This window comes from Sebastes fasciatus, chromosome 24 (assembly GCF_043250625.1).
Source record: "Sebastes fasciatus isolate fSebFas1 chromosome 24, fSebFas1.pri, whole genome shotgun sequence".
Taxonomy (NCBI): domain Eukaryota; kingdom Metazoa; phylum Chordata; class Actinopteri; order Perciformes; family Sebastidae; genus Sebastes; species Sebastes fasciatus.
The window spans coordinates 5,523,887-5,542,989 of NC_133818.1; the positions used below are offsets into that span (position 1 = coordinate 5,523,887).

General features: G+C 31.6%; 3 protein-coding genes and 1 non-coding gene across 6 annotated transcripts in view; 1 reads left to right on the top strand and 3 right to left on the bottom strand.

Moving 5' to 3' along the window:
* LOC141762743 (glycerol-3-phosphate dehydrogenase [NAD(+)], cytoplasmic-like) overlaps positions 1–19,103 on the bottom strand; it is a 144,325-nt gene that overhangs the window by 75,340 nt on the left and 49,882 nt on the right. The gene's annotated exons all lie outside the window — the stretch shown is intronic.
* LOC141762637 (glycerol kinase) lies at positions 143–14,676 on the bottom strand. 3 transcript variants are annotated; one of them, XM_074626574.1, is made up of 21 exons: positions 14,405–14,675; positions 9,164–9,237; positions 8,958–9,064; positions 8,792–8,869; positions 8,637–8,716; positions 8,405–8,542; positions 8,225–8,334; positions 7,630–7,696; positions 7,413–7,430; positions 6,209–6,244; positions 6,040–6,107; positions 5,901–5,943; positions 5,738–5,818; positions 4,829–4,907; positions 4,552–4,648; positions 4,381–4,465; positions 4,108–4,228; positions 3,036–3,179; positions 2,865–2,951; positions 2,228–2,314; positions 143–2,069 (listed from the first exon to the last, which is right to left on the bottom strand). In XM_074626574.1, the coding sequence occupies exons 1-21, from the start codon at positions 14,495–14,497 to the stop codon at positions 2,059–2,061; spliced, it is 1,704 nt and encodes a 567-aa protein (XP_074482675.1). In that variant the 5' UTR covers positions 14,498–14,675; the 3' UTR covers positions 143–2,058. The 3 variants fall into 3 exon arrangements, with proteins under 3 accessions (XP_074482675.1, XP_074482676.1, XP_074482674.1); XM_074626575.1 differs by lacking the exon at positions 7,413–7,430; XM_074626573.1 differs by lacking the exon at positions 7,413–7,430 and having other exon boundaries at positions 8,637–8,869; positions 14,405–14,676.
* trnae-uuc (transfer RNA glutamic acid (anticodon UUC)) lies at positions 15,325–15,396 on the bottom strand. Its single transcript has one exon. It is a non-coding gene; the product is annotated as a tRNA-Glu (tRNA).
* On the top strand, positions 15,584–19,039 carry wbp4 (WW domain binding protein 4). Its single transcript, XM_074626782.1, has 10 exons — positions 15,584–15,735; positions 15,898–15,970; positions 16,072–16,134; positions 17,190–17,316; positions 17,403–17,597; positions 17,698–17,759; positions 17,868–17,943; positions 18,034–18,224; positions 18,333–18,568; positions 18,667–19,039. Coding segments are annotated over exons 1-10 (1,227 nt in total). The 5' UTR covers positions 15,584–15,733; the 3' UTR covers positions 18,869–19,039.

The following is a 19,103-nucleotide window of genomic DNA, read 5'->3' on the forward strand; positions in this document are numbered from 1 at the left end:
CATATATCTTCACAAACAGTAAATAAAATAATCTTAAATAATCATGTAAACTATTAATTAAAAATCAATCACAAAACATAACAGCACGACACTCGATACTTCCTTACACCCCTGGTTTGCACCATATAAAACCAAAGTGCAATTCAGAACTAAATAGGTTTATTTTTATGACACTTGCTCTCCCATAAAACCGGTTTCCATACATGAGGTGATGACATAATAAGCACACATTGTTTCCTCATTTTAAACCCATGACATAAACACAAACCCAGAAGTACCTGCTGTACCGTTGAGAATGAGTCGAAGGGAACGACATGCAGAGCGAGTCGCAACAACTTCCATTGTTCGATGTGAAACAATTCATCATCACGTCCAACAACTTCACAGTTAAAGGTCTTGGTAGCACACTTTGCCATCATTTTAAATCCTTTTTATCTAATTTGATTTTAGTATTAAACACTTAAAGCTTCTCTGCTCAGGATGACTTTTCCCTTACATTCAATTCATTCATGAATACACATTGGTAACGTGTGTTTACATCCCAAAAGAGCACTTTGAGCCTTTGAACGCAGTCATTTCTAGAGCTGCAACAATTAGCTGACTAATAATCGGCAATTACTTTGATAATCGATTAATCGTTAGTCATTTTTCATGCAAAAATGTCAGAAAATTTTGTTTTTAGCCTCTCAAATATGAAGATTTCCTGCTTTTTTTGGACAAAAAAAGACATTTAAAGACTTGAACTTTGAGAAACTTAAACATTTTTCACTATTTTCTGACAATTAATCAAGAAAATAACGGGAATATTAATCGATAATAAAAATAATCCCTAGTTGCAGCCCTAGTTCATACCTTCAGTTCAACAAACGACTGCATGACAATACAAAGCAAACACTAAACCATTTCTTCAACAAACAAATAACCTTTCATCAAGTATCAGATCCACACAGAGGACAAATATGACAAATGTTGGGCAACAGAATAAATAGACATTCATTTATCACTTCTTCTTCTTCATTTGTGTTTCTATAGTTTTATAAATCTCCCTTTAAATAATCTAAATAATTTAATCAATGCCAAACATTGAGAGTTATCTTTGAGGATGCATGTAAAATGTTTGCTTTTGAACATTTTGCATGCAACTAGAGGGACAAAAATGTGTAGTTTCCTCTGATAAATTATGGAAAAATCATCACGTTAAAGAAACATATGACATGTTCTGTGTAAAGTAGTGACAGCAGAGCATGTTTAAGTCATAAAATTGAATATTAACCAGAAAAGTCTGTAAAAAAAATGAAGCTAGATCAACACGTTGGTCGACAAAATAAATCACTTATTAACAACTGCTCCATTTTTTGTCCCTTAATGATCTCCGTAGTTGGTTTCTAGCTTTGGGAGGATGTCCACAGAAATATTCAAATATGTGTGTATTCCTTTGCTGATTCATTATTGCCCTTCATTTCATGTTTGCCCTTTACACAACACATGTTTTTACCGTTTAAGAACATGACATTATGTATAAGAACGTCGCGTTCTCCTCATCAGTTCATTCACTTTCTGTGTCTTAATCCCAACTGTTAGAAATATATATATCTATATATATATATATATTACACTCTGTTAGCTCCCACAAGACCAAACAACAAAATATAAAGTGCTCTGTAGCTCATAGTGGAGGGTCTGAACAACAAAACATCACACCAACAACAGATTAGACGACGAGCTTCACTTCAACGACGAGTTTCTACATAAATAATCTCAGAAATTCATACTGTGATATCAACAAAAGAAATACTGCATGCTCACTGTTGCTAAAATTAATCTCTAATGTACCATTGTCTGCTGCAGAGAAATATGCATTAAATAAAAAATTAAATAATAAAGAAAAATCCCCATAAACAGTTCAGACTTGTCCTGGTTTGCCGGTGAGATTCAGCAGAAGCGTCGTTCTTCCTCCGGGAATGCCTTTTTTGGGAAAAGAGTGCAACACGTGTTGGTCCAGCATGAAGAGTTTGTTTCCACGTTCCTCTTTGCTTTAATGCCTTCAGGGGTCAGAGCCTAGTTGTTGCCTGGTGTCAACAGAAAAATATGAATTTAATAAACTGCACAATACAAAGAAATGAAAGAACTTAAATGTTGTTATTTCCCACTGAAACATGCACTTAAAAGTAAAAATACTTAAATATTTGTGCACAAAAACAAAGAAGAATATGCTCCAGACACTGACCTGCGAGGTATTTAGCACCAACTAACATCAACATGCTGCCCAGGATGTAGAAGCCCAGCGGGACGCTGCTGAAGATACTAGTTTCACCTTTTATCATCCGCATAAATCAGGGTAACACAGAGGGGAGAGACAGAAGAATTATACAACTAAACAAATATTATAAAACTAGAATTGCGGTGGTATGCCTCCGTCATCTTTCATCCGTCATTTGTGTGAAGTTGTCATAATTAGCAGATGAATTCTTGAGTTATGGGTCAAAAATGTGTTTCATGAGGTCACGGTGACCTTGACCTTTGGTTATTTTGACCGTCTTTTCTCTGAGTGTAGGACAGATGTTGTCTCACAAAAACAATAATTTACAAAACAGCAGGATTAGAAATGTCCTATACTTGCAGGTTAGGCCTCAAACATCCTCAATCAAGATTACTAAGCTTCCAACATGCTCAAGTTTGACCTGCAGCATTAAGGATTTAAAGGATAGAGCTGCAGCGAAGGGAGAGTGACACAAAGAGGAGTTTGGTGCCAACAGGACTTTGGTTTTGTCGCCTGTCACTTACATTAAAAACCAACAATTACAGCCATATAATAATCCTTTCAATGCTTCTTTTGTTTTAACATCAAAATAAGTGTTTCCTACCGTTTCCGTTACCAATCGGCTCCGTCGTCTCCCAATTCATGGATTTCTGAACCGCCACCTTCCATCGAGCGTACCGAAACTCGCTCTCTGCAAACACACAGAAACACCTTTATTAATTACTGAAGACACATCTGTACCAGGTGTGTAGAGACAGACAGCAGCTCAGTGTACCTTCAGGGTTGATCTGAGGGTCAAACTTCTCGGAGGTGACTTCACTGAGGTCCTCTGGGTTCAGACTCCACACGCTCACCCCCTCTGCTGCTCCTGCTGCCATCGCTGCACCGAGAGCTGTGGTCTCAGGCATGGACGGCTTCACTGGGAAGAACAACCAATACCATCTTACTAGTAATAACAATATGAATAACAATCATGTAGGAATCTCCACAACTCATATTACTACTAGTAGTAACAACAACGATGCATTATGTGTCAGAGGTGTGGACTCGAGTCAGACTCTAGTCACACATTAGATGACTTTAGACTCAACTTGACAAAATAAAAAAAAATTGAAAAATAAATGTTGGGTTTATTAATTTTTTGAGAGATTCTTTATTGATTTATTTTTACTCGTGGGGTAAAAATGAAACTGAACTGAACAAAGTGAATTTCTATCTTTTGTTGTTTATTGCTGAATCCTCAAAAAGTGGTGTTTTTTTTGTTGAACTCTGAACTCTTTATTATATATTTTACTTTTCAAATATTATATTTTTTTAATTAAAGTATTGTCTATAATTATATTTTACTTTATGTTTTTTTCTTTTTTTCAAAATTAATGTTTTTTTATAATTTTATTTTACAATTATTTTTTATTTATTTTTTAATTAATGTTGTTTATAATCATATTTAACTTTAAAATGATTGTTTTCTTTTTTTAATTAACATTTTGTTAAGAATTATATTTTAGAAATATTTTTTTTATTTTTTTTGAATTAATGTTTTGTTTAGAATTATATTTATATTTATTAAAACAATTAATATTAATTTTCTGGTGTTTTATCATTTATTCCACATGATACCACCAGAGGGCAGTAACGTTTCCAAATTTTAGTCGTATGCAAGAAAAAAACCACCTCTCCACCTCTAATCATCCAGTCTGTTTGGGCTGCTAGTGTGTACTGTTTTGTACTGGACATCACTGTGACCTGGTGGTTGAAGAACCAGTTTCCCTTTGGCCTCCTACTGATCCCGTTTGACCCACTGAATACACCTGAAGAGATACGATAAGAATGAACGGAGGCCTCACCAACAGGGATGCAGAGAATGTCGGCCTGCAGCTGCATTAGCAGCCGGTTGGACGTCATTCCTCCGTCCACCTGGAGCTGAGTCAGCGGGATGCCGCTGTCCTGGTTCATGGCGTCCAGAATCTGCATTCAAGAACATATCACAATTATTAAATAATGCACCTTATTGAATAAATATTATAAGTGGCAGTATAATTTGGTAGGGATAGCTTTTCACAGCATGTACCAGACTTGGTTACTCTGTTGAGGAATTAATAGAAGGAGAGAGCGCTCACCTCTCGCGTCTGGAAACACACCGCTTCCAGTGCAGCGAATGCGACATGACTCTTGTTAGTAAACTGAGTTAACCCACAAATGATCCTGTGAATCAGAGAAAGATTGAGTGAATCACAGACTTCTTTTTTACTTTGTTGTTGTTGTTTGTGACACTACAGAGTAGGTCTTACCCTCTTGCACTGGGTTCCCAGTACGGTGCATAAAGACCTGAGAACGCAGGAACAAAATAACAGCCGTAGGATGTCCCGACGGATGCAGCCAACTTCTCTGCACAGAGAAACAGAAAAGGGGGTTGGAATGAAGATCCCGCCAATTTTGGGGATCAGTGCAACAGTTTTAGCGTCTTTAATTGCTTTTACTGTCCCTTAATAGATAATTAGATTAAATGACACCACAGTCCTGAAGATGTCCCTCGTCACATCTGATCTGTTTTCCAGCAGCACGTACCGAGCTCTTCAGACGATCCGATGATCCCCAGATTGTCCTGCAGCCAACGAACCACAGCTCCTGCAATGGCCACAGAGCCCTGGCAAGAAGAACCAGAAAAAAACAGTATATTATGAAAGGAAGTAAAATCCAAGAATTTATGTGACTTTAACTTTATTTTTTAATATTATTATTTTTAATAATTAAATATATATATATTACTTTACAATTATTTTTCTTTTTTGAATTTAATGTTTTGATTATAAAGATATATTTTTTTACAATTATTTTTTTCTTTTTTAAATAAATGTTTTTATAAGAATATTTTATTTTACAATTTTTTTTAAATGAATGTTTTGTTTATAAGAAGATTTTACAAATTATTCTGTTTTCTTTTTAATTAATGTTTTGTTTCTAATTATATTTACTGTACAATTATTTTACATTTTTTTAAATTAATGTTTTGTTTATGATTATATTTAAATTTACAATTATTCTTTTAATTTTTTTAATTAATATTTTCTTTATAATTATATTTCATTTTACAATTATTATTATTTGTATTAATGTTTTCTTTATAATTATATTTTTTAATTATTTGTAATTTTTTAATTAATGTGTTCTTTATAATTAATGTTTTGTTTCTAATTATATCTATTTTACAATTATTTTTAAAAACATTTAAATTAATGTTTTGTTTATGATTATATTTAAATTTACAATTATTCTTTTACTTTTTTTAAATTAATGTTTTCTATATAATTATAATTTAATTTACAATTATTATTATTATTATTTTATTAATGTGTTCTTTATAATTATATTTTAAAATTATTTTTAATTTTTTAATTAATGTTTTCTTTATAATTATGTTTTAGGGAACAAAGGCCTGGCAGGTGTGGGAATATTAGTGTATTTAATATACTGTACCTCCAGTGCGTAACAGGCAGGTGTGTCCCGACCAAGTTTGTACGCCACCGTCGTCAGAAGACCGTGGTCGGACATTACAGGCTGTAACACAACAGAAAGAAAAAAAATGTATGCAATGCATGCTGGAATATCACCATTATAATACAAATCATAAGTATTGTACCTTGGCTCCAGTGTTTCGCAGGAGGAAGCAGCCAGTTCCATACCTGAAACACACACAATAATAAATCTTAATATTAGTTGAATTTCTAACTAAGGAGACAGGTGAAAGAAGCAAATATAAAACACACAAAGTCTCTTACGTGTTTTTAGCCTGCCCGTCCTGAAAACACATCTGTCCAACCAGCGCCGCTGACTGATCCCCAAGACACTGTTTTTAAATAACACACAACATGCAAATTACTCAAATACTTCTAAGTATATAAAGTACATAGAGACAGTATTGGAGAGTATAAACAGAGATGAACCTACCCCTGAGATGGGAATACCTGAAAGAGCTCCAGATTTCTGTCAAAAGAAAAGATTAAAGTGTTTAATAAGTGAGTTTTAGTCACATTTGTACACCGATGTGATATCAAATAAGGAGACTAAAACTACATTTTACAGGATGGACTGTTCAAATATGTGATAATTTTCGTCGGTTTCCTTTTTTAAAGAAAAATGTGCATAAATTGTCTGCTTTTTTTTCAGAAATAACTTAAAAATAACAAGAATGATTAAAACCTTGACATATATTTGTACATATTTGTAGCTATATATCAAATCAATAGCAATAATTCAACAGATATTCAAAATGCAAATCAAAAATCAATGGAAAAACATTTTTTAATCCCTATGAGCCCTGACAACAACACTAAAAACAAAAGACTATTACTCATTATTTGACTACATGCAGCCAAATAATCAAAATAAACAGATTCTACCATACTGTAACAGTGAGGGGACGACAAGGGTAAATGTTAACCTGTATAAATCAAAATGTCTTCACTCCTACACGTGATTCGGTTTCGGTTAGAAGATGTTTAAAGATAAAGTTAGTTAAATTAAACTGTGCAAAAGAGTGAAGAGATTTAGGGATGTTGCAGAGGAGGACGGCCTGTCAGGAGAGCGATGGGTGACGTCAACCACAACCAGCCGAGTCACAAGCCACAAGAAGCAATGAGGGACGGGGAGCATCCAGCACATTTCCAACAAAGCGTACATGTGTTTGAGAGTGTTTGCTTGGCCTTCGTATTAAGCCGTCGTCATATGTCATGTTGCTTTTTCATACGTCAGCGGACTAATTTGTCTAATCTTCTCAGGTATTTAGATCGCGGTGGAAACGCAGATAACAATGGGCTGAAGGAACCTTTTAGTTCCTTATAAAGTAGTCCCGGGATTAAAATTACCAGGAACTTCTTGCTGGAAACCCGTTTTTTGTTTTGTTTGCTGCAGCTGACCAGGGTGTGTCTGAATGCACAAGGAGGAAAGGATTTTAGTGTATTAGGTAAATTATAAAATGTTAAACTTCTGACCAGCAGTAACTAAATTAACAGCTTGGCTACTGAAACATTATCCTTCCTATGGATCTTGGAAATGCACTGTGTGATGGCGTGCTCGCTTTGGCCACGAAGAAGCAGGACGGGTGACTTTGCATGACGAGGAAAATATAGTGATGGCGAGTTTATTTACTTACCCGGCTAGAACATATTTTCTACCAGTGAGAGAAGAGAGACAATGGCAAACAAAAAGATGCCTAAAAGAATTTCTCAGTCAACCTTCATGCACTTAGATCAGTCTGAGACACTAGAGTCACACTAGACACAACGATGACATTATTACGATTAAAAGTGAATATATACACTCATGATAGTGAAATTATAAGACTAGATGTTATATTTATGCATGCTCACCATGAGACCATAGATTTCTGAAGAACTCCTCACTCTGGGCAAGATCTCCATGGGAATACCAAAATATCTGATCAGGGAAAAGCAAGAGCAGATGAATAATTAAACATATTCTGCTTTTTCAACCTTTTGTTTTCTTGTGATAACCAGTTAATTATCTCGTTAACGAGATAACAACGCTAGTTTTCTCGAGTTAACGACATAATTAACTTGTAAAAAATGCAAAAATAACTAAATAAATGAATAAAAAATAAATGCAATAATAAAAATTAAATGCTAAAATTAATTAATTAATTTAGAAATTAGTAAAAAAATAAATACCTAAATAAATAAAAGGAGAAATTAAACAAAAAAGTAAATAAATAAGGGAATTAATACAAATATAAATAAATAAAGAAGCAAAAAAAACAGAAATATCAATTTAAGTCACATTTCATCAATTAATTAATGGCTACATTATATATATAATATATAATAATATATATTATTATAAACCCAAACCTGAATTTCAGAGTAAAAAGGTAATCTCTTTCAGTGATATTTTCAAATAACAGGCAGTCAGATGGGATTAAAGGCCAATGAAGGACAGCTGCCGTACGTGCAAAGTTCTGGGTCCCAGTCCATAGTGTGAATGTTAAACAGCATGGTTCTGCTGGCGTTGGTCACATCCGTGCAGTGGACGCCGCCTGACTTCCCTCCTGTCAAACACTGTAGACATCGAAAAGTCAGTTTTACGTACAACATTTCAGTGATATCTCTACACAGAAGTGTTACGCACCCAAATGAGCCAGGAGTCCACGGTGCCGAACATGGCGCGGTGAGACAGGACAGCTTCGTGGACCTCGACCACGTTGTCCATCAGCCAGCGAAGTTTCACCGCGCTGAAGTAAGTGCTGATCGGGAGCCCCGTTTTATGCTGCACGATGACATAAACAACTCAAAAGTCTGCATTTGTTTTAAAACTGCAAGGAGCTTAAATCAATATCAAATATGTAGGAATGACAAATCACCTTCAAGTGGTTCTTGTTCCTTCCTGGAGTTTTGTTAATGAGACGTTCGACTGTCGATTGAGTCCGCAGATCCAGCCAAACTGAACAAAAAACACTGCCGTTATCAGATCTGTGCCAGGATAAATGCAAATAATGTATAAATAATGAAACTTTACCGATTGCATTGTAGAGGGGCTCCCCGGTCTCTTTGTCCCAGACCAGCGTGGTCTCTCTTTGGTTGGTCACTCCGATAGCTAGACAGATTCACACAACAACTTCAGATGATTTTAAATAAATGAAAACTGCCTCAAGAGAGCAGATGGTAGCATAATGTGTGTGTACCTTTAATGTTGGAGATGTCGATGTTGAGCTGGGTGAGTTTTTCACACGTCCGCTCCATGCACTCGAACACAGACTGCAGGATTTCTTTGGGGTCTTCCTCCACCCATCTGAAAATGAGGGCAAAAAAAATCAAAGCAAATAAGATCTGCACATTTCTAAATTGTGAATGCATCTTTTAGGAATCGTATCGGAGCTTTTCAACTCACCCTTCTTTGGGGAAGCTCTGTTTGATTTCCACCTGATGATGGCTGAGGAGCTCTGCTGTTTTGGAATTAAATACCTTTAAAAGAGAGAAAATGTCACAAGAGAAATGAATGAAACTTCAGCCAACAAAACGTCACTTTATTCTTCATTCATCCAGGGAAAGCTGGCTGAGCATGCAGTCTCTCTGAGCCTGCTAAAGGCCTCCTTTTTGCTAATTCATCATGGATTTCTGGTTCCCCTTTGTTATGTTGATTTTCCCAACAGTTAAGGGATCCAAACTGGCATCGTCCGAATCCTAAACCTGCTTTTTAGACTCCAGTCTGCTGACTTTAAGTACAAATTGAACTGTATTTATGTCAGCATTTACTTATACTTTTATTTATTTATTTTTGTAATTACGTCAGCATTTACTTATTCTTTTATTTATTTATTTATGTATTTATTTATGTATTTATGTCAGCATTTACTTATTCTTTTATTTATTTATTTATATATTTATTTATGTATTTATGTCCACATTTACTTATTCTTTTATTTATTTATTTATGTATTTATTTATGTATTTATGTCCACATTTACTTATTCTTGTATTTATTTATTTATGTATTTATGTCAGCATTTAATTATTCTTTTATTTATTTATTTATGTATTTATTTATGTATTTATGTCAGCATTTACTTATTATTTTATTTATTTATGTAGTTATTTATGTATTTATGTACACATTTACTTATTCTTTTATTTATTTATTTATGTATTTATGTCAGCATTTACTTATTCTTTTATTTATATATTTATGTATTTGTCAGCATTTACTTATTCTTTTATTTATTTATTTATGTATTTATTTATGTATTTGTCAGCATTTACTTATTCTTTTATTTATTTATTTATATATTTATTTATGTATTTATGTCCACATTTACTTATTCTTTTATTTATTTATTTATGTATTTATGTCCACATTTACTTATTCTTGTATTTATTTATTTATGTATTTCTGTCAGCATTTACTTATTCTTTTATTTATTTATTTATTTATGTATTTATGTCTGCATTTACTTATTCTTTTATTTATATATTTCTTTATTTCTGTCAGCATTTACTTATTCTTTTATTTATTCATTAATTTCTGTATTCATTTATTTATTTATTTCTGTATTTATTAAGCATTTACTTATTCTTTTATTTATTTATTTATGTATTTATGTCAGCATTTACTTATTTATTTCTGTCAGCATTTACTTATTCTTTTATTTAGATATTTCTTTATTTCTGTCAGCATTTACTTATTCTTTTATGTATTCATTAATTTCTGTATTCATTTATTTATTTATTTATGTCAGCATTTACTTATTCTTTTATTTATTTATTTCTGTATTTATGTCAGCATTTACTTATTTATGTCAGCATTTACTTATTCTTTTATTTAGATATTTCTTTATTTCTGTCAGCATTTACTTATTCTTTTATGTATTCATTAATTTCTGTATTCATTTATTTATTTATTTCTGTATTTATGTCAGCATTTACTTATTCTTTTATTTATTTATTTCTGTATTTATGTCAGCATTTACTTATTTATTTATTTATGTCAGCATTTACTTATTCTTTTATTTATATATTTCTTTATTTCTGTCAGCATTTACTTATTCTTTTATTTATTCATTAATTTCTGTATTCATTTATTTCTGTATTTATTCAGCATTTACTTATTTTATTTATATATTTATGTATTTCTGTCAGCATTTACTTATTATTTTATTTATATATTTATGTCAGCATTTACTTATTCTTTTATTTATTCATTAATTTCTGTATTCATTTATTTATGTATTTATTCAGCATTTACTTATTTTATTTATATATTTATGTATTTCTGTCAGCATTTACTTATTCTTTTATTTATATATTTCTGTCAGCATTTACTTATTCTTTTATTTATTCATTAATTTCTGTATTCATTTATTTATGTATTTATTCAGCATTTACTTATTTTATTTATATATTTATGTCAGCATTTACTTATTATTTTATTTATATATTTATGTCAGCATTTACTTATTCTTTTATTTATTCATTAATTTCTGTATTCATTTATTTATGTATTTATTAAGCATTTACTTATTTTATTTATATATTTATGTATTTATGTCAGCATTTACTTATTTTTTTATGTATTTATGTCAGCATTTACTTATTCTTTTATTTATTTATGTATTTATGTCAGCATTTACTTATTTATTTATTTATGTCAGTATTTACTTATTCTTTTATTTATTTATTTCTGTATTTATTTCAGCATTTACTTATTTATTTATTTATGTATTTATTTATGTATTTATGTCAGCATTTACTTATTCTTTTATTTATTCATTAATTTCTGTATTCATTTATTTATTTATTTCTGTATTTATTAAGCATTTACTTATTCTTTTATTTATTTATTTATGTATTTATGTCAGCATTTACTTATTTATTTATGTCAGCATTTACTTATTCTTTTATTTAGATATTTCTTTATTTCTGTCAGCATTTACTTATTCTTTTATGTATTCATTAATTTCTGTATTCATTTATTTATTTATTTATGTCAGCATTTACTTATTCTTTTATTTATTTATTTCTGTATTTATGTCAGCATTTACTTATTTATGTCAGCATTTACTTATTCTTTTATTTAGATATTTCTTTATTTCTGTCAGCATTTACTTATTCTTTTATGTATTCATTAATTTCTGTATTCATTTATTTATTTATTTCTGTATTTATGTCAGCATTTACTTATTCTTTTATTTATTTATTTCTGTATTTATGTCAGCATTTACTTATTTATTTATTTATGTCAGCATTTACTTATTCTTTTATTTATATATTTCTTTATTTCTGTCAGCATTTACTTATTCTTTTATTTATTCATTAATTTCTGTATTCATTTATTTCTGTATTTATTCAGCATTTACTTATTTTATTTATATATTTATGTATTTCTGTCAGCATTTACTTATTATTTTATTTATATATTTATGTCAGCATTTACTTATTCTTTTATTTATTCATTAATTTCTGTATTCATTTATTTATGTATTTATTCAGCATTTACTTATTTTATTTATATATTTATGTATTTCTGTCAGCATTTACTTATTCTTTTATTTATATATTTCTGTCAGCATTTACTTATTCTTTTATTTATTCATTAATTTCTGTATTCATTTATTTATGTATTTATTCAGCATTTACTTATTTTATTTATATATTTATGTCAGCATTTACTTATTATTTTATTTATATATTTATGTCAGCATTTACTTATTCTTTTATTTATTCATTAATTTCTGTATTCATTTATTTATGTATTTATTAAGCATTTACTTATTTTATTTATATATTTATGTATTTATGTCAGCATTTACTTATTTTTTTATGTATTTATGTCAGCATTTACTTATTCTTTTATTTATTTATGTATTTATGTCAGCATTTACTTATTTATTTATTTATGTCAGTATTTACTTATTCTTTTATTTATTTATTTCTGTATTTATTTCAGCATTTACTTATTTATTTATTTATGTATTTATTTATGTATTTATGTCAGCATTTACTTATTCTTTTATTTATTTATTTATGTATTTCTGTCAGCATTTAATTATTTATTTATTTCTGTCAGCATTTACTTATTCTTTTATTTATTCATTAATTTCTGTATTCATTTATTTCTGTATTTATTCAGCATTTACTTATTTTATTTATATATTTATGTATTTCTGTCAGCATTTACTTATTTTATTTATATATTTATGTATTTCTGTCAGCATTTACTTATTATTTTATTTATATATTTATGTCAGCATTTACTTATTCTTTTATTTATTCATTAATTTCTGTATTCATTTATTTATGTATTTATTAAGCATTTACTTATTTTATTTATATATTTATGTATTTATGTCAGCATTTACTTATTTTTTATGTATTTATGTCAGCATTTACTTATTCTTTTATTTATTTATTTATTTATGTATTTATGTCAGCATTTACTTATTTATTTATTTATGTCAGTATTTACTTATTCTTTTATTTATTTATTTCTGTATTTATTTCAGCATTTACTTATTTATTTATTTATGTATTTATTTATGTATTTATGTCAGCATTTACTTATTCTTTTATTTATTTATTTATGTATTTATGTCAGCATTTAATTATTTATTTATTTCTGTCAGCATTTACTTATTCTTTTATTTATTCATTAATTTCTGTATTCATTTATTTCTGTATTTATTCAGCATTTACTTATTTTATTTATATATTTATGTATTTCTGTCAGCATTTACTTATTTTATTTATATATTTATGTATTTCTGTCAGCATTTACTTATTATTTTATTTATATATTTATGTCAGCATTTACTTATTCTTTTATTTATTCATTAATTTCTGTATTCATTTATTTATGTATTTATTAAGCATTTACTTATTTTATTTATATATTTATGTCAGCATTTACTTATTTTTTTATGTATTTATGTCAGCATTTACTTATTCTTTTATTTATTTATGTATTTATGTCAGCATTTACTTATTTATTTATGTCAGTATTTACTTATTCTTTTATTTATTTATTTCTGTATTTATTTCAGCATTTACTTATTTATTTATTTATGTATTTATTTATGTATTTATGTCAGCATTTACTTATTCTTTTATTTATTTATTTATGTATTTATGTCAGCATTTAATTATTTATTTATTTCTGTCAGCATTTACTTATTCTTTTATTTATTCATTAATTTCTGTATTCATTTATTTCTGTATTTATTCAGCATTTACTTATTTTATTTATATATTTATGTATTTCTGTCAGCATTTACTTATTTTATTTATATATTTATGTATTTCTGTCAGCATTTACTTATTCTTTTATTTATTTATTTCTGTCAGCATTTACTTATTTTATTTATTCACACCCAGAGAGTAAATCAAAACATGTGTGTGACTGTAATCTGTCCCTGCTCCTACAGTGTGATAAAAGTACATATTTTTAACCCATAATAAAGCTACTTTATGATAAAACAACACCACACTCTGTCTGAACAACACCTCAGTGGTACCAGACTACAGGCTGCATCATGACAACAGGAGGTGGAGAACACACCCAGAGGACACCTCCAGCTCTGACAGATATAACACAGGAACCGGTTCTCCGGTTCTCCGGTTCTCCGGTTGTCCTTCTTACCAGAAACCGTGTGGAGCTGGTTCCCTGGTCGATGGCGGCAACCAGCGGGCCCATCGTGATCCGGTGAGAGGACGCAGCCATGGCGCCGTTCATGGACAAGTCCCGGAGGAAACCGATTAACAACCGATTAGAAACACCGGCAGAGAGCGGCTCTAGAGCGGATCCAGAGCGGATCCAGCGCGGCTCCAGAGGATCAGGAGGAACCAAAGTCGGGAGGTTGGACAGGCGCGGACTCTCGACGCACAAGTTCGTCCTGGCGCTCGGTGATGACGCAGGCAGCCAAGGATGGGAGGAAAAAAATAAAAAAAATAAATGCATTTTTATAAAATACATTTAAATATATATTTTATAAAAATGCATGGATTTATATATAAATATATATATTTAAATGTATTTTATAAAATGCATTGATATATATATATATATATATATAAATACAGGAATAAATGCATATGTACAGAAAAAAAATCAAAAATATATAAATATAAGTATAGATGAATGCTGAAATAAATCTAAAAATAAATAAATGCTGAAATCAATAAATAAACTACATATATGTCTTAAATCTATTTCTACATTTTAACTTTTATTTATTTCAATATTTATTGTTTTATTTATTTTTCCATGTATTTATTCATGTATTCTTGTATTTTTTATTTTTATTATTCATTTATTATTTTATTTATTTATTTATTTCAGCATCTATTTCTTTATTCTTTTGACTTAATTATTATCATTATTATTTGTTGTGGGAATGTTGGATTCACTGTAAATGTATCCTTTTCACACAACACGTTTGGTGGCATAATTTTCACTTAAATTAGAACATAAATTTATATTTAATATATTATTTTTGCATTGTCACTGTCAGCTGGGGGTCTTTGCCTCTTATAAAGAGGAATCAAAAAGGAAAAGAGTAGTTCCCATACCGGGAGTCGAACCCGGGCCGCCTGGGTGAAAACCAGGAATCCTAACCGCTAGACCATATGGGAAGGTATGCATGCCTTCATCAATAAACACCAATTTATAACATAGTATGCAATGAATATGTGTTGATTATTACTTATTAAAGCACACTTTTAGCGACCCTGTAGCTCTGAAAACGTTTTATTTGTATCTATATTTCTATTTGAATCTATTAATGTGTCATTTACTGTGTTTTTACATCATCTTATGAAAGTCGTTTGAGGGCTCGTCTCTCCGGCAACTGGCGATGACGTCATCACAAACGGACACTGTTGTCATTCCTGAAATGTGGGCAGCGTTTGTTGTCTTGTTATTTCGTTCGTTTTAAACCCTTTTGTCGTGTTTTAATCATCAAAACTTAAAATGTAAGTACAGATATACACTCAGAGAGTTGTTCTGCAGGTTAATATGTTATTATTTAGTGTTAAATAATCAAACCTGGGCAGATATTCAAGCAGTTAGCTTCTGTTAGCTCTCCATGCTAAAGGTAATCTAATTCATAAATGTTCATACATGTGTATTTTCAGGGCTGACTACTGGAAGTCACAACCAAGGAAGTTCTGTCAGTACTGCAAGTGCTGGATTGCAGACAATAAGCCTGTGAGTTGACCAAAAGATGCACTTCATGTTGCTGAAGACAGTATCCACACATGTATATTAATGATGCTAATGAGTCTTCTTGTGTTTGTTTTGTTGTGCAGAGCGTTGAGTTTCATGAAAGAGGGAAGAATCACAAAGAAAATGTGGCTGCAAAAATCTCTGAGGTATTAATTATTACATCACTTTGAATTTATTGAAAGGATAGGATAGCCCCTTGAGATGTAGCATCTCATTTTCGAGGGGGTCCTATAGACACAAATACAAAAACACATACAGACAAAACAGCATTTCATAACAAACATACACTGCAAATACAGATACAGACAGCTTGCTCACCATCTCACACCCAGACCCCCATCAGCCCTCTGCTGTTGTACAAGAAACATCTGATACAATGACCAGATTTAAATCAATTACATCAGCATAAAGAACAATAACAATAACTTCTGTTTATATGTAGCACAAATAAACTGAGGATCACACAAATTAAAAACATGAACAGGTTGTTTTAAGATGAGAAAATAAAGATGTCCTGAAACAACGGAAAGAGGTAATAGATCTCAGAAAAAGAGGAAGATTATTCCAGTCTGATGGAGCTTTGTATTGCAATGACCTGCGTCCAACTTGACAAAGAAAAAGGGATGTTGCATTTGTCTGAGTGAATATGAAGATCTACATGGAACCAAAAACTTTTTCAAATAGGAAGGACAATTAAAATAAACACATTTGAAAATAAACTGAACCCAGTGAAATTGAAATATATATATTTTCCTTTTTTTTAAGCAAGGATTGAATCACTCTACCTATTAGGAGTAATATGCTGCCCACTACATGATATGATATTCATGATTCATGTCATAAATTGAAATGTTTAGTTGTATAACTGGATTTTTAATTATGGTGGGACAGTTATCTGCAGTCGCCCAGTTCTGCACAACTTAACCAATAGGATATCTGTATTTATTTTAAATTTAACAAATTTTGTTCCCCATTTGAGTCAAAAATGTGAGTTGAATTTCATATTCTGCCCATAATCTATATTCACCAATGAGGGTTCTCAGTGATACACACACAGCCAAGAATAAACATGCCCGTCTTGGCAGCGTCCTCGGGACTGGCAGGAGAGATAAGGTCCAGACATAGCTCTCTGACTCTAAAGCTCTCTTCTTATTGGCTACTAGCCGCTGCTACTCATCTCATTTTATCTTTCTTTCTGCAGATTAAAAAGAAGAGCATCGACAAGGCGAAGCAGGAGGAACGTGAGTCTAAAGAGTTTAAGGCGATGGAGGAGGCTGCACTGAAAGCGTATGAGGAAGATCTGAAGAGGATGGAAATGGAGGCAGCAGGTAAACATTTAACATTTTATTGATTTAATGTGGGCTACTCAGGAGGAGCTTTTGCTCTTTTATAACTTTATATGTTTTTGTTTTAGGATTAGATTATACACCAGCCCCAACAACAACACGACCAAAACCACAGGTAAAAAATCAGCCCAGACCTCAGGGCAAAAAACAGCAAAAGAATTGGAACACAAACAAGAAGCCCAGAGGCCAAACAGAAGAGCAGGTTTGGGTTGAAGGACAGACAGACGATGGAAACACGTACTACTACAACACAATAACTGGAGGTGAGGAGAACCTGATATGTCCTGCACGCCAACATACTCCAACAATATTTCTATACTTTATGGTCAAACTCACTCTGTTGTTTTTGTATTTAAACTACAGAATCTAAATGGGAAAAACCAGGTGGTTTCCGGGGAGAAAACTCGGGCTCTGCACACACTGAGGTTAATCATTTTTTAGTTTCTGTGCATTTTTAGTGTATTCATTTTATTTCAAACTCTGTTGGTTGCTGTTGACATGGATTTATACGTGAACATTGTGATTGTATTTAGAGCTCTGCAGGCTGTACTTGGAAGGAAGCCTTCAGTCCTGATGGTTATAAATATTACTACAACTCAGAGACTGCAGGTGAAATATATTTTTTTTAATTTTAAATTAATTTTACATCCACTGCTATACTGTCTGATAATCACATGCTTTATCTTCCTCACCTCACAGAGACCAGCTGGGAGAAGCCAGCAGGCTTTACCTCGAATGAAGCATCTGGATCTGGATCCTACAAAGAGGAAGAGTGTCAGCCGGGGCCCCCAGGGGTAGAGGAGAGCTCCAGCGCGGCGCCGGCATCTCAGGAGGCTGAAGTCACTGAAGAAGCCAGCCAGCAGCCTTTTGTCCCAAAGATCAGCTTCAGGGTGAGAGAGGAGTCCTGGCAGTGAACGACAATCAATAAACAACAAATTTAATTTCTGATTGTCAAGATTCTGTGGGAAAATAACTATTTCCTTCTTTTTTGTTTTCAGAAAAGGAAAGCAGAAGCCGAGCCATCAGAAGAGGAGGGAGAAGATAAAGTAAGTGATGATGCTCCTAAAGAGGAGGCTGAGGAGGTGAAAAAAGAGGAAGAGGTCCAAATCACGACAGCTCAGCCTGAAGAGAAGAAAGAGGAAGTGGTGGCTCCAGTGAGGATACAAATCAAAAGGTCGAAAACTGCCAATCCATACGGTGCCTGGGAACAGATCAAGGAGGAGGAGGACCCATAGTAAGTTCCTTTGATTGATCAGACCCTGATACAGACTAGTTACATGTTCCAGTAGCTACTGAAAAGGCTCTAACTGTCCCTTTTTCTTTCCTCTCCAGTGCCAAGGTGGACTTACAGCTGCCCAAGTGGGAGGGAACCATCATCGCTCCGGCCGAACTGCCGCCGGAGCCAAAACCCAAGTTCAGGGAGCGCATCATCACCTCCCTCGGAGAGGAAGGCGGACCCACTTCATTCAGGAAAAACAGAACACAGAACGGCAAATCCAGGAGCCTCCGACAGAGAGACGACGACGACGACTGACCCAATCACATCAAACCTTCATGCAGCAGAAGACTTTTACACAAATAAAACTCTTTCTAGGGACTTTCTTTGACATTTTGATGCACCATGTTGATTTTTGGAGCAAATTAAATGTATTAGGAGTGTTTTTCTTTTCTTTCTTTTTTTACATAAGTTGCACACATCTTTTTTTTTAAAACATTTCTAGGACAAATTGACATGAAAGTTTCTTTAAAAATACAATCCATGTTCTTTT

What these genes read in the sequence shown, in the direction of transcription:
- LOC141762637 (XM_074626573.1), bottom strand. Translation starts at nt 14,497, where the DNA reads ATGAACGGCGCCATGGCTGCGTCCTCTCACCGGATCACGATGGGCCCG. An exon ending in GGAACAAGAACCACTTGAAG is followed by an intron (nt 8,543 to 8,636) that starts GTGATTTGTCAT and finishes GTCATCGTGCAG; the next exon opens with CATAAAACGGGGCTCCCGAT. An exon ending in GCCGATTGGTAACGGAAACG is followed by an intron (nt 2,315 to 2,864) that starts GTAGGAAACACT and finishes GGATGATAAAAG; the next exon opens with GTGAAACTAGTATCTTCAGC.
- wbp4 (XM_074626782.1), top strand. An exon ending in GGATTGCAGACAATAAGCCT is followed by an intron (nt 15,971 to 16,071) that starts GTGAGTTGACCA and finishes TTTGTTGTGCAG; the next exon opens with AGCGTTGAGTTTCATGAAAG. An exon ending in AAGGAGGAGGAGGACCCATA is followed by an intron (nt 18,569 to 18,666) that starts GTAAGTTCCTTT and finishes TTTCCTCTCCAG; the next exon opens with TGCCAAGGTGGACTTACAGC.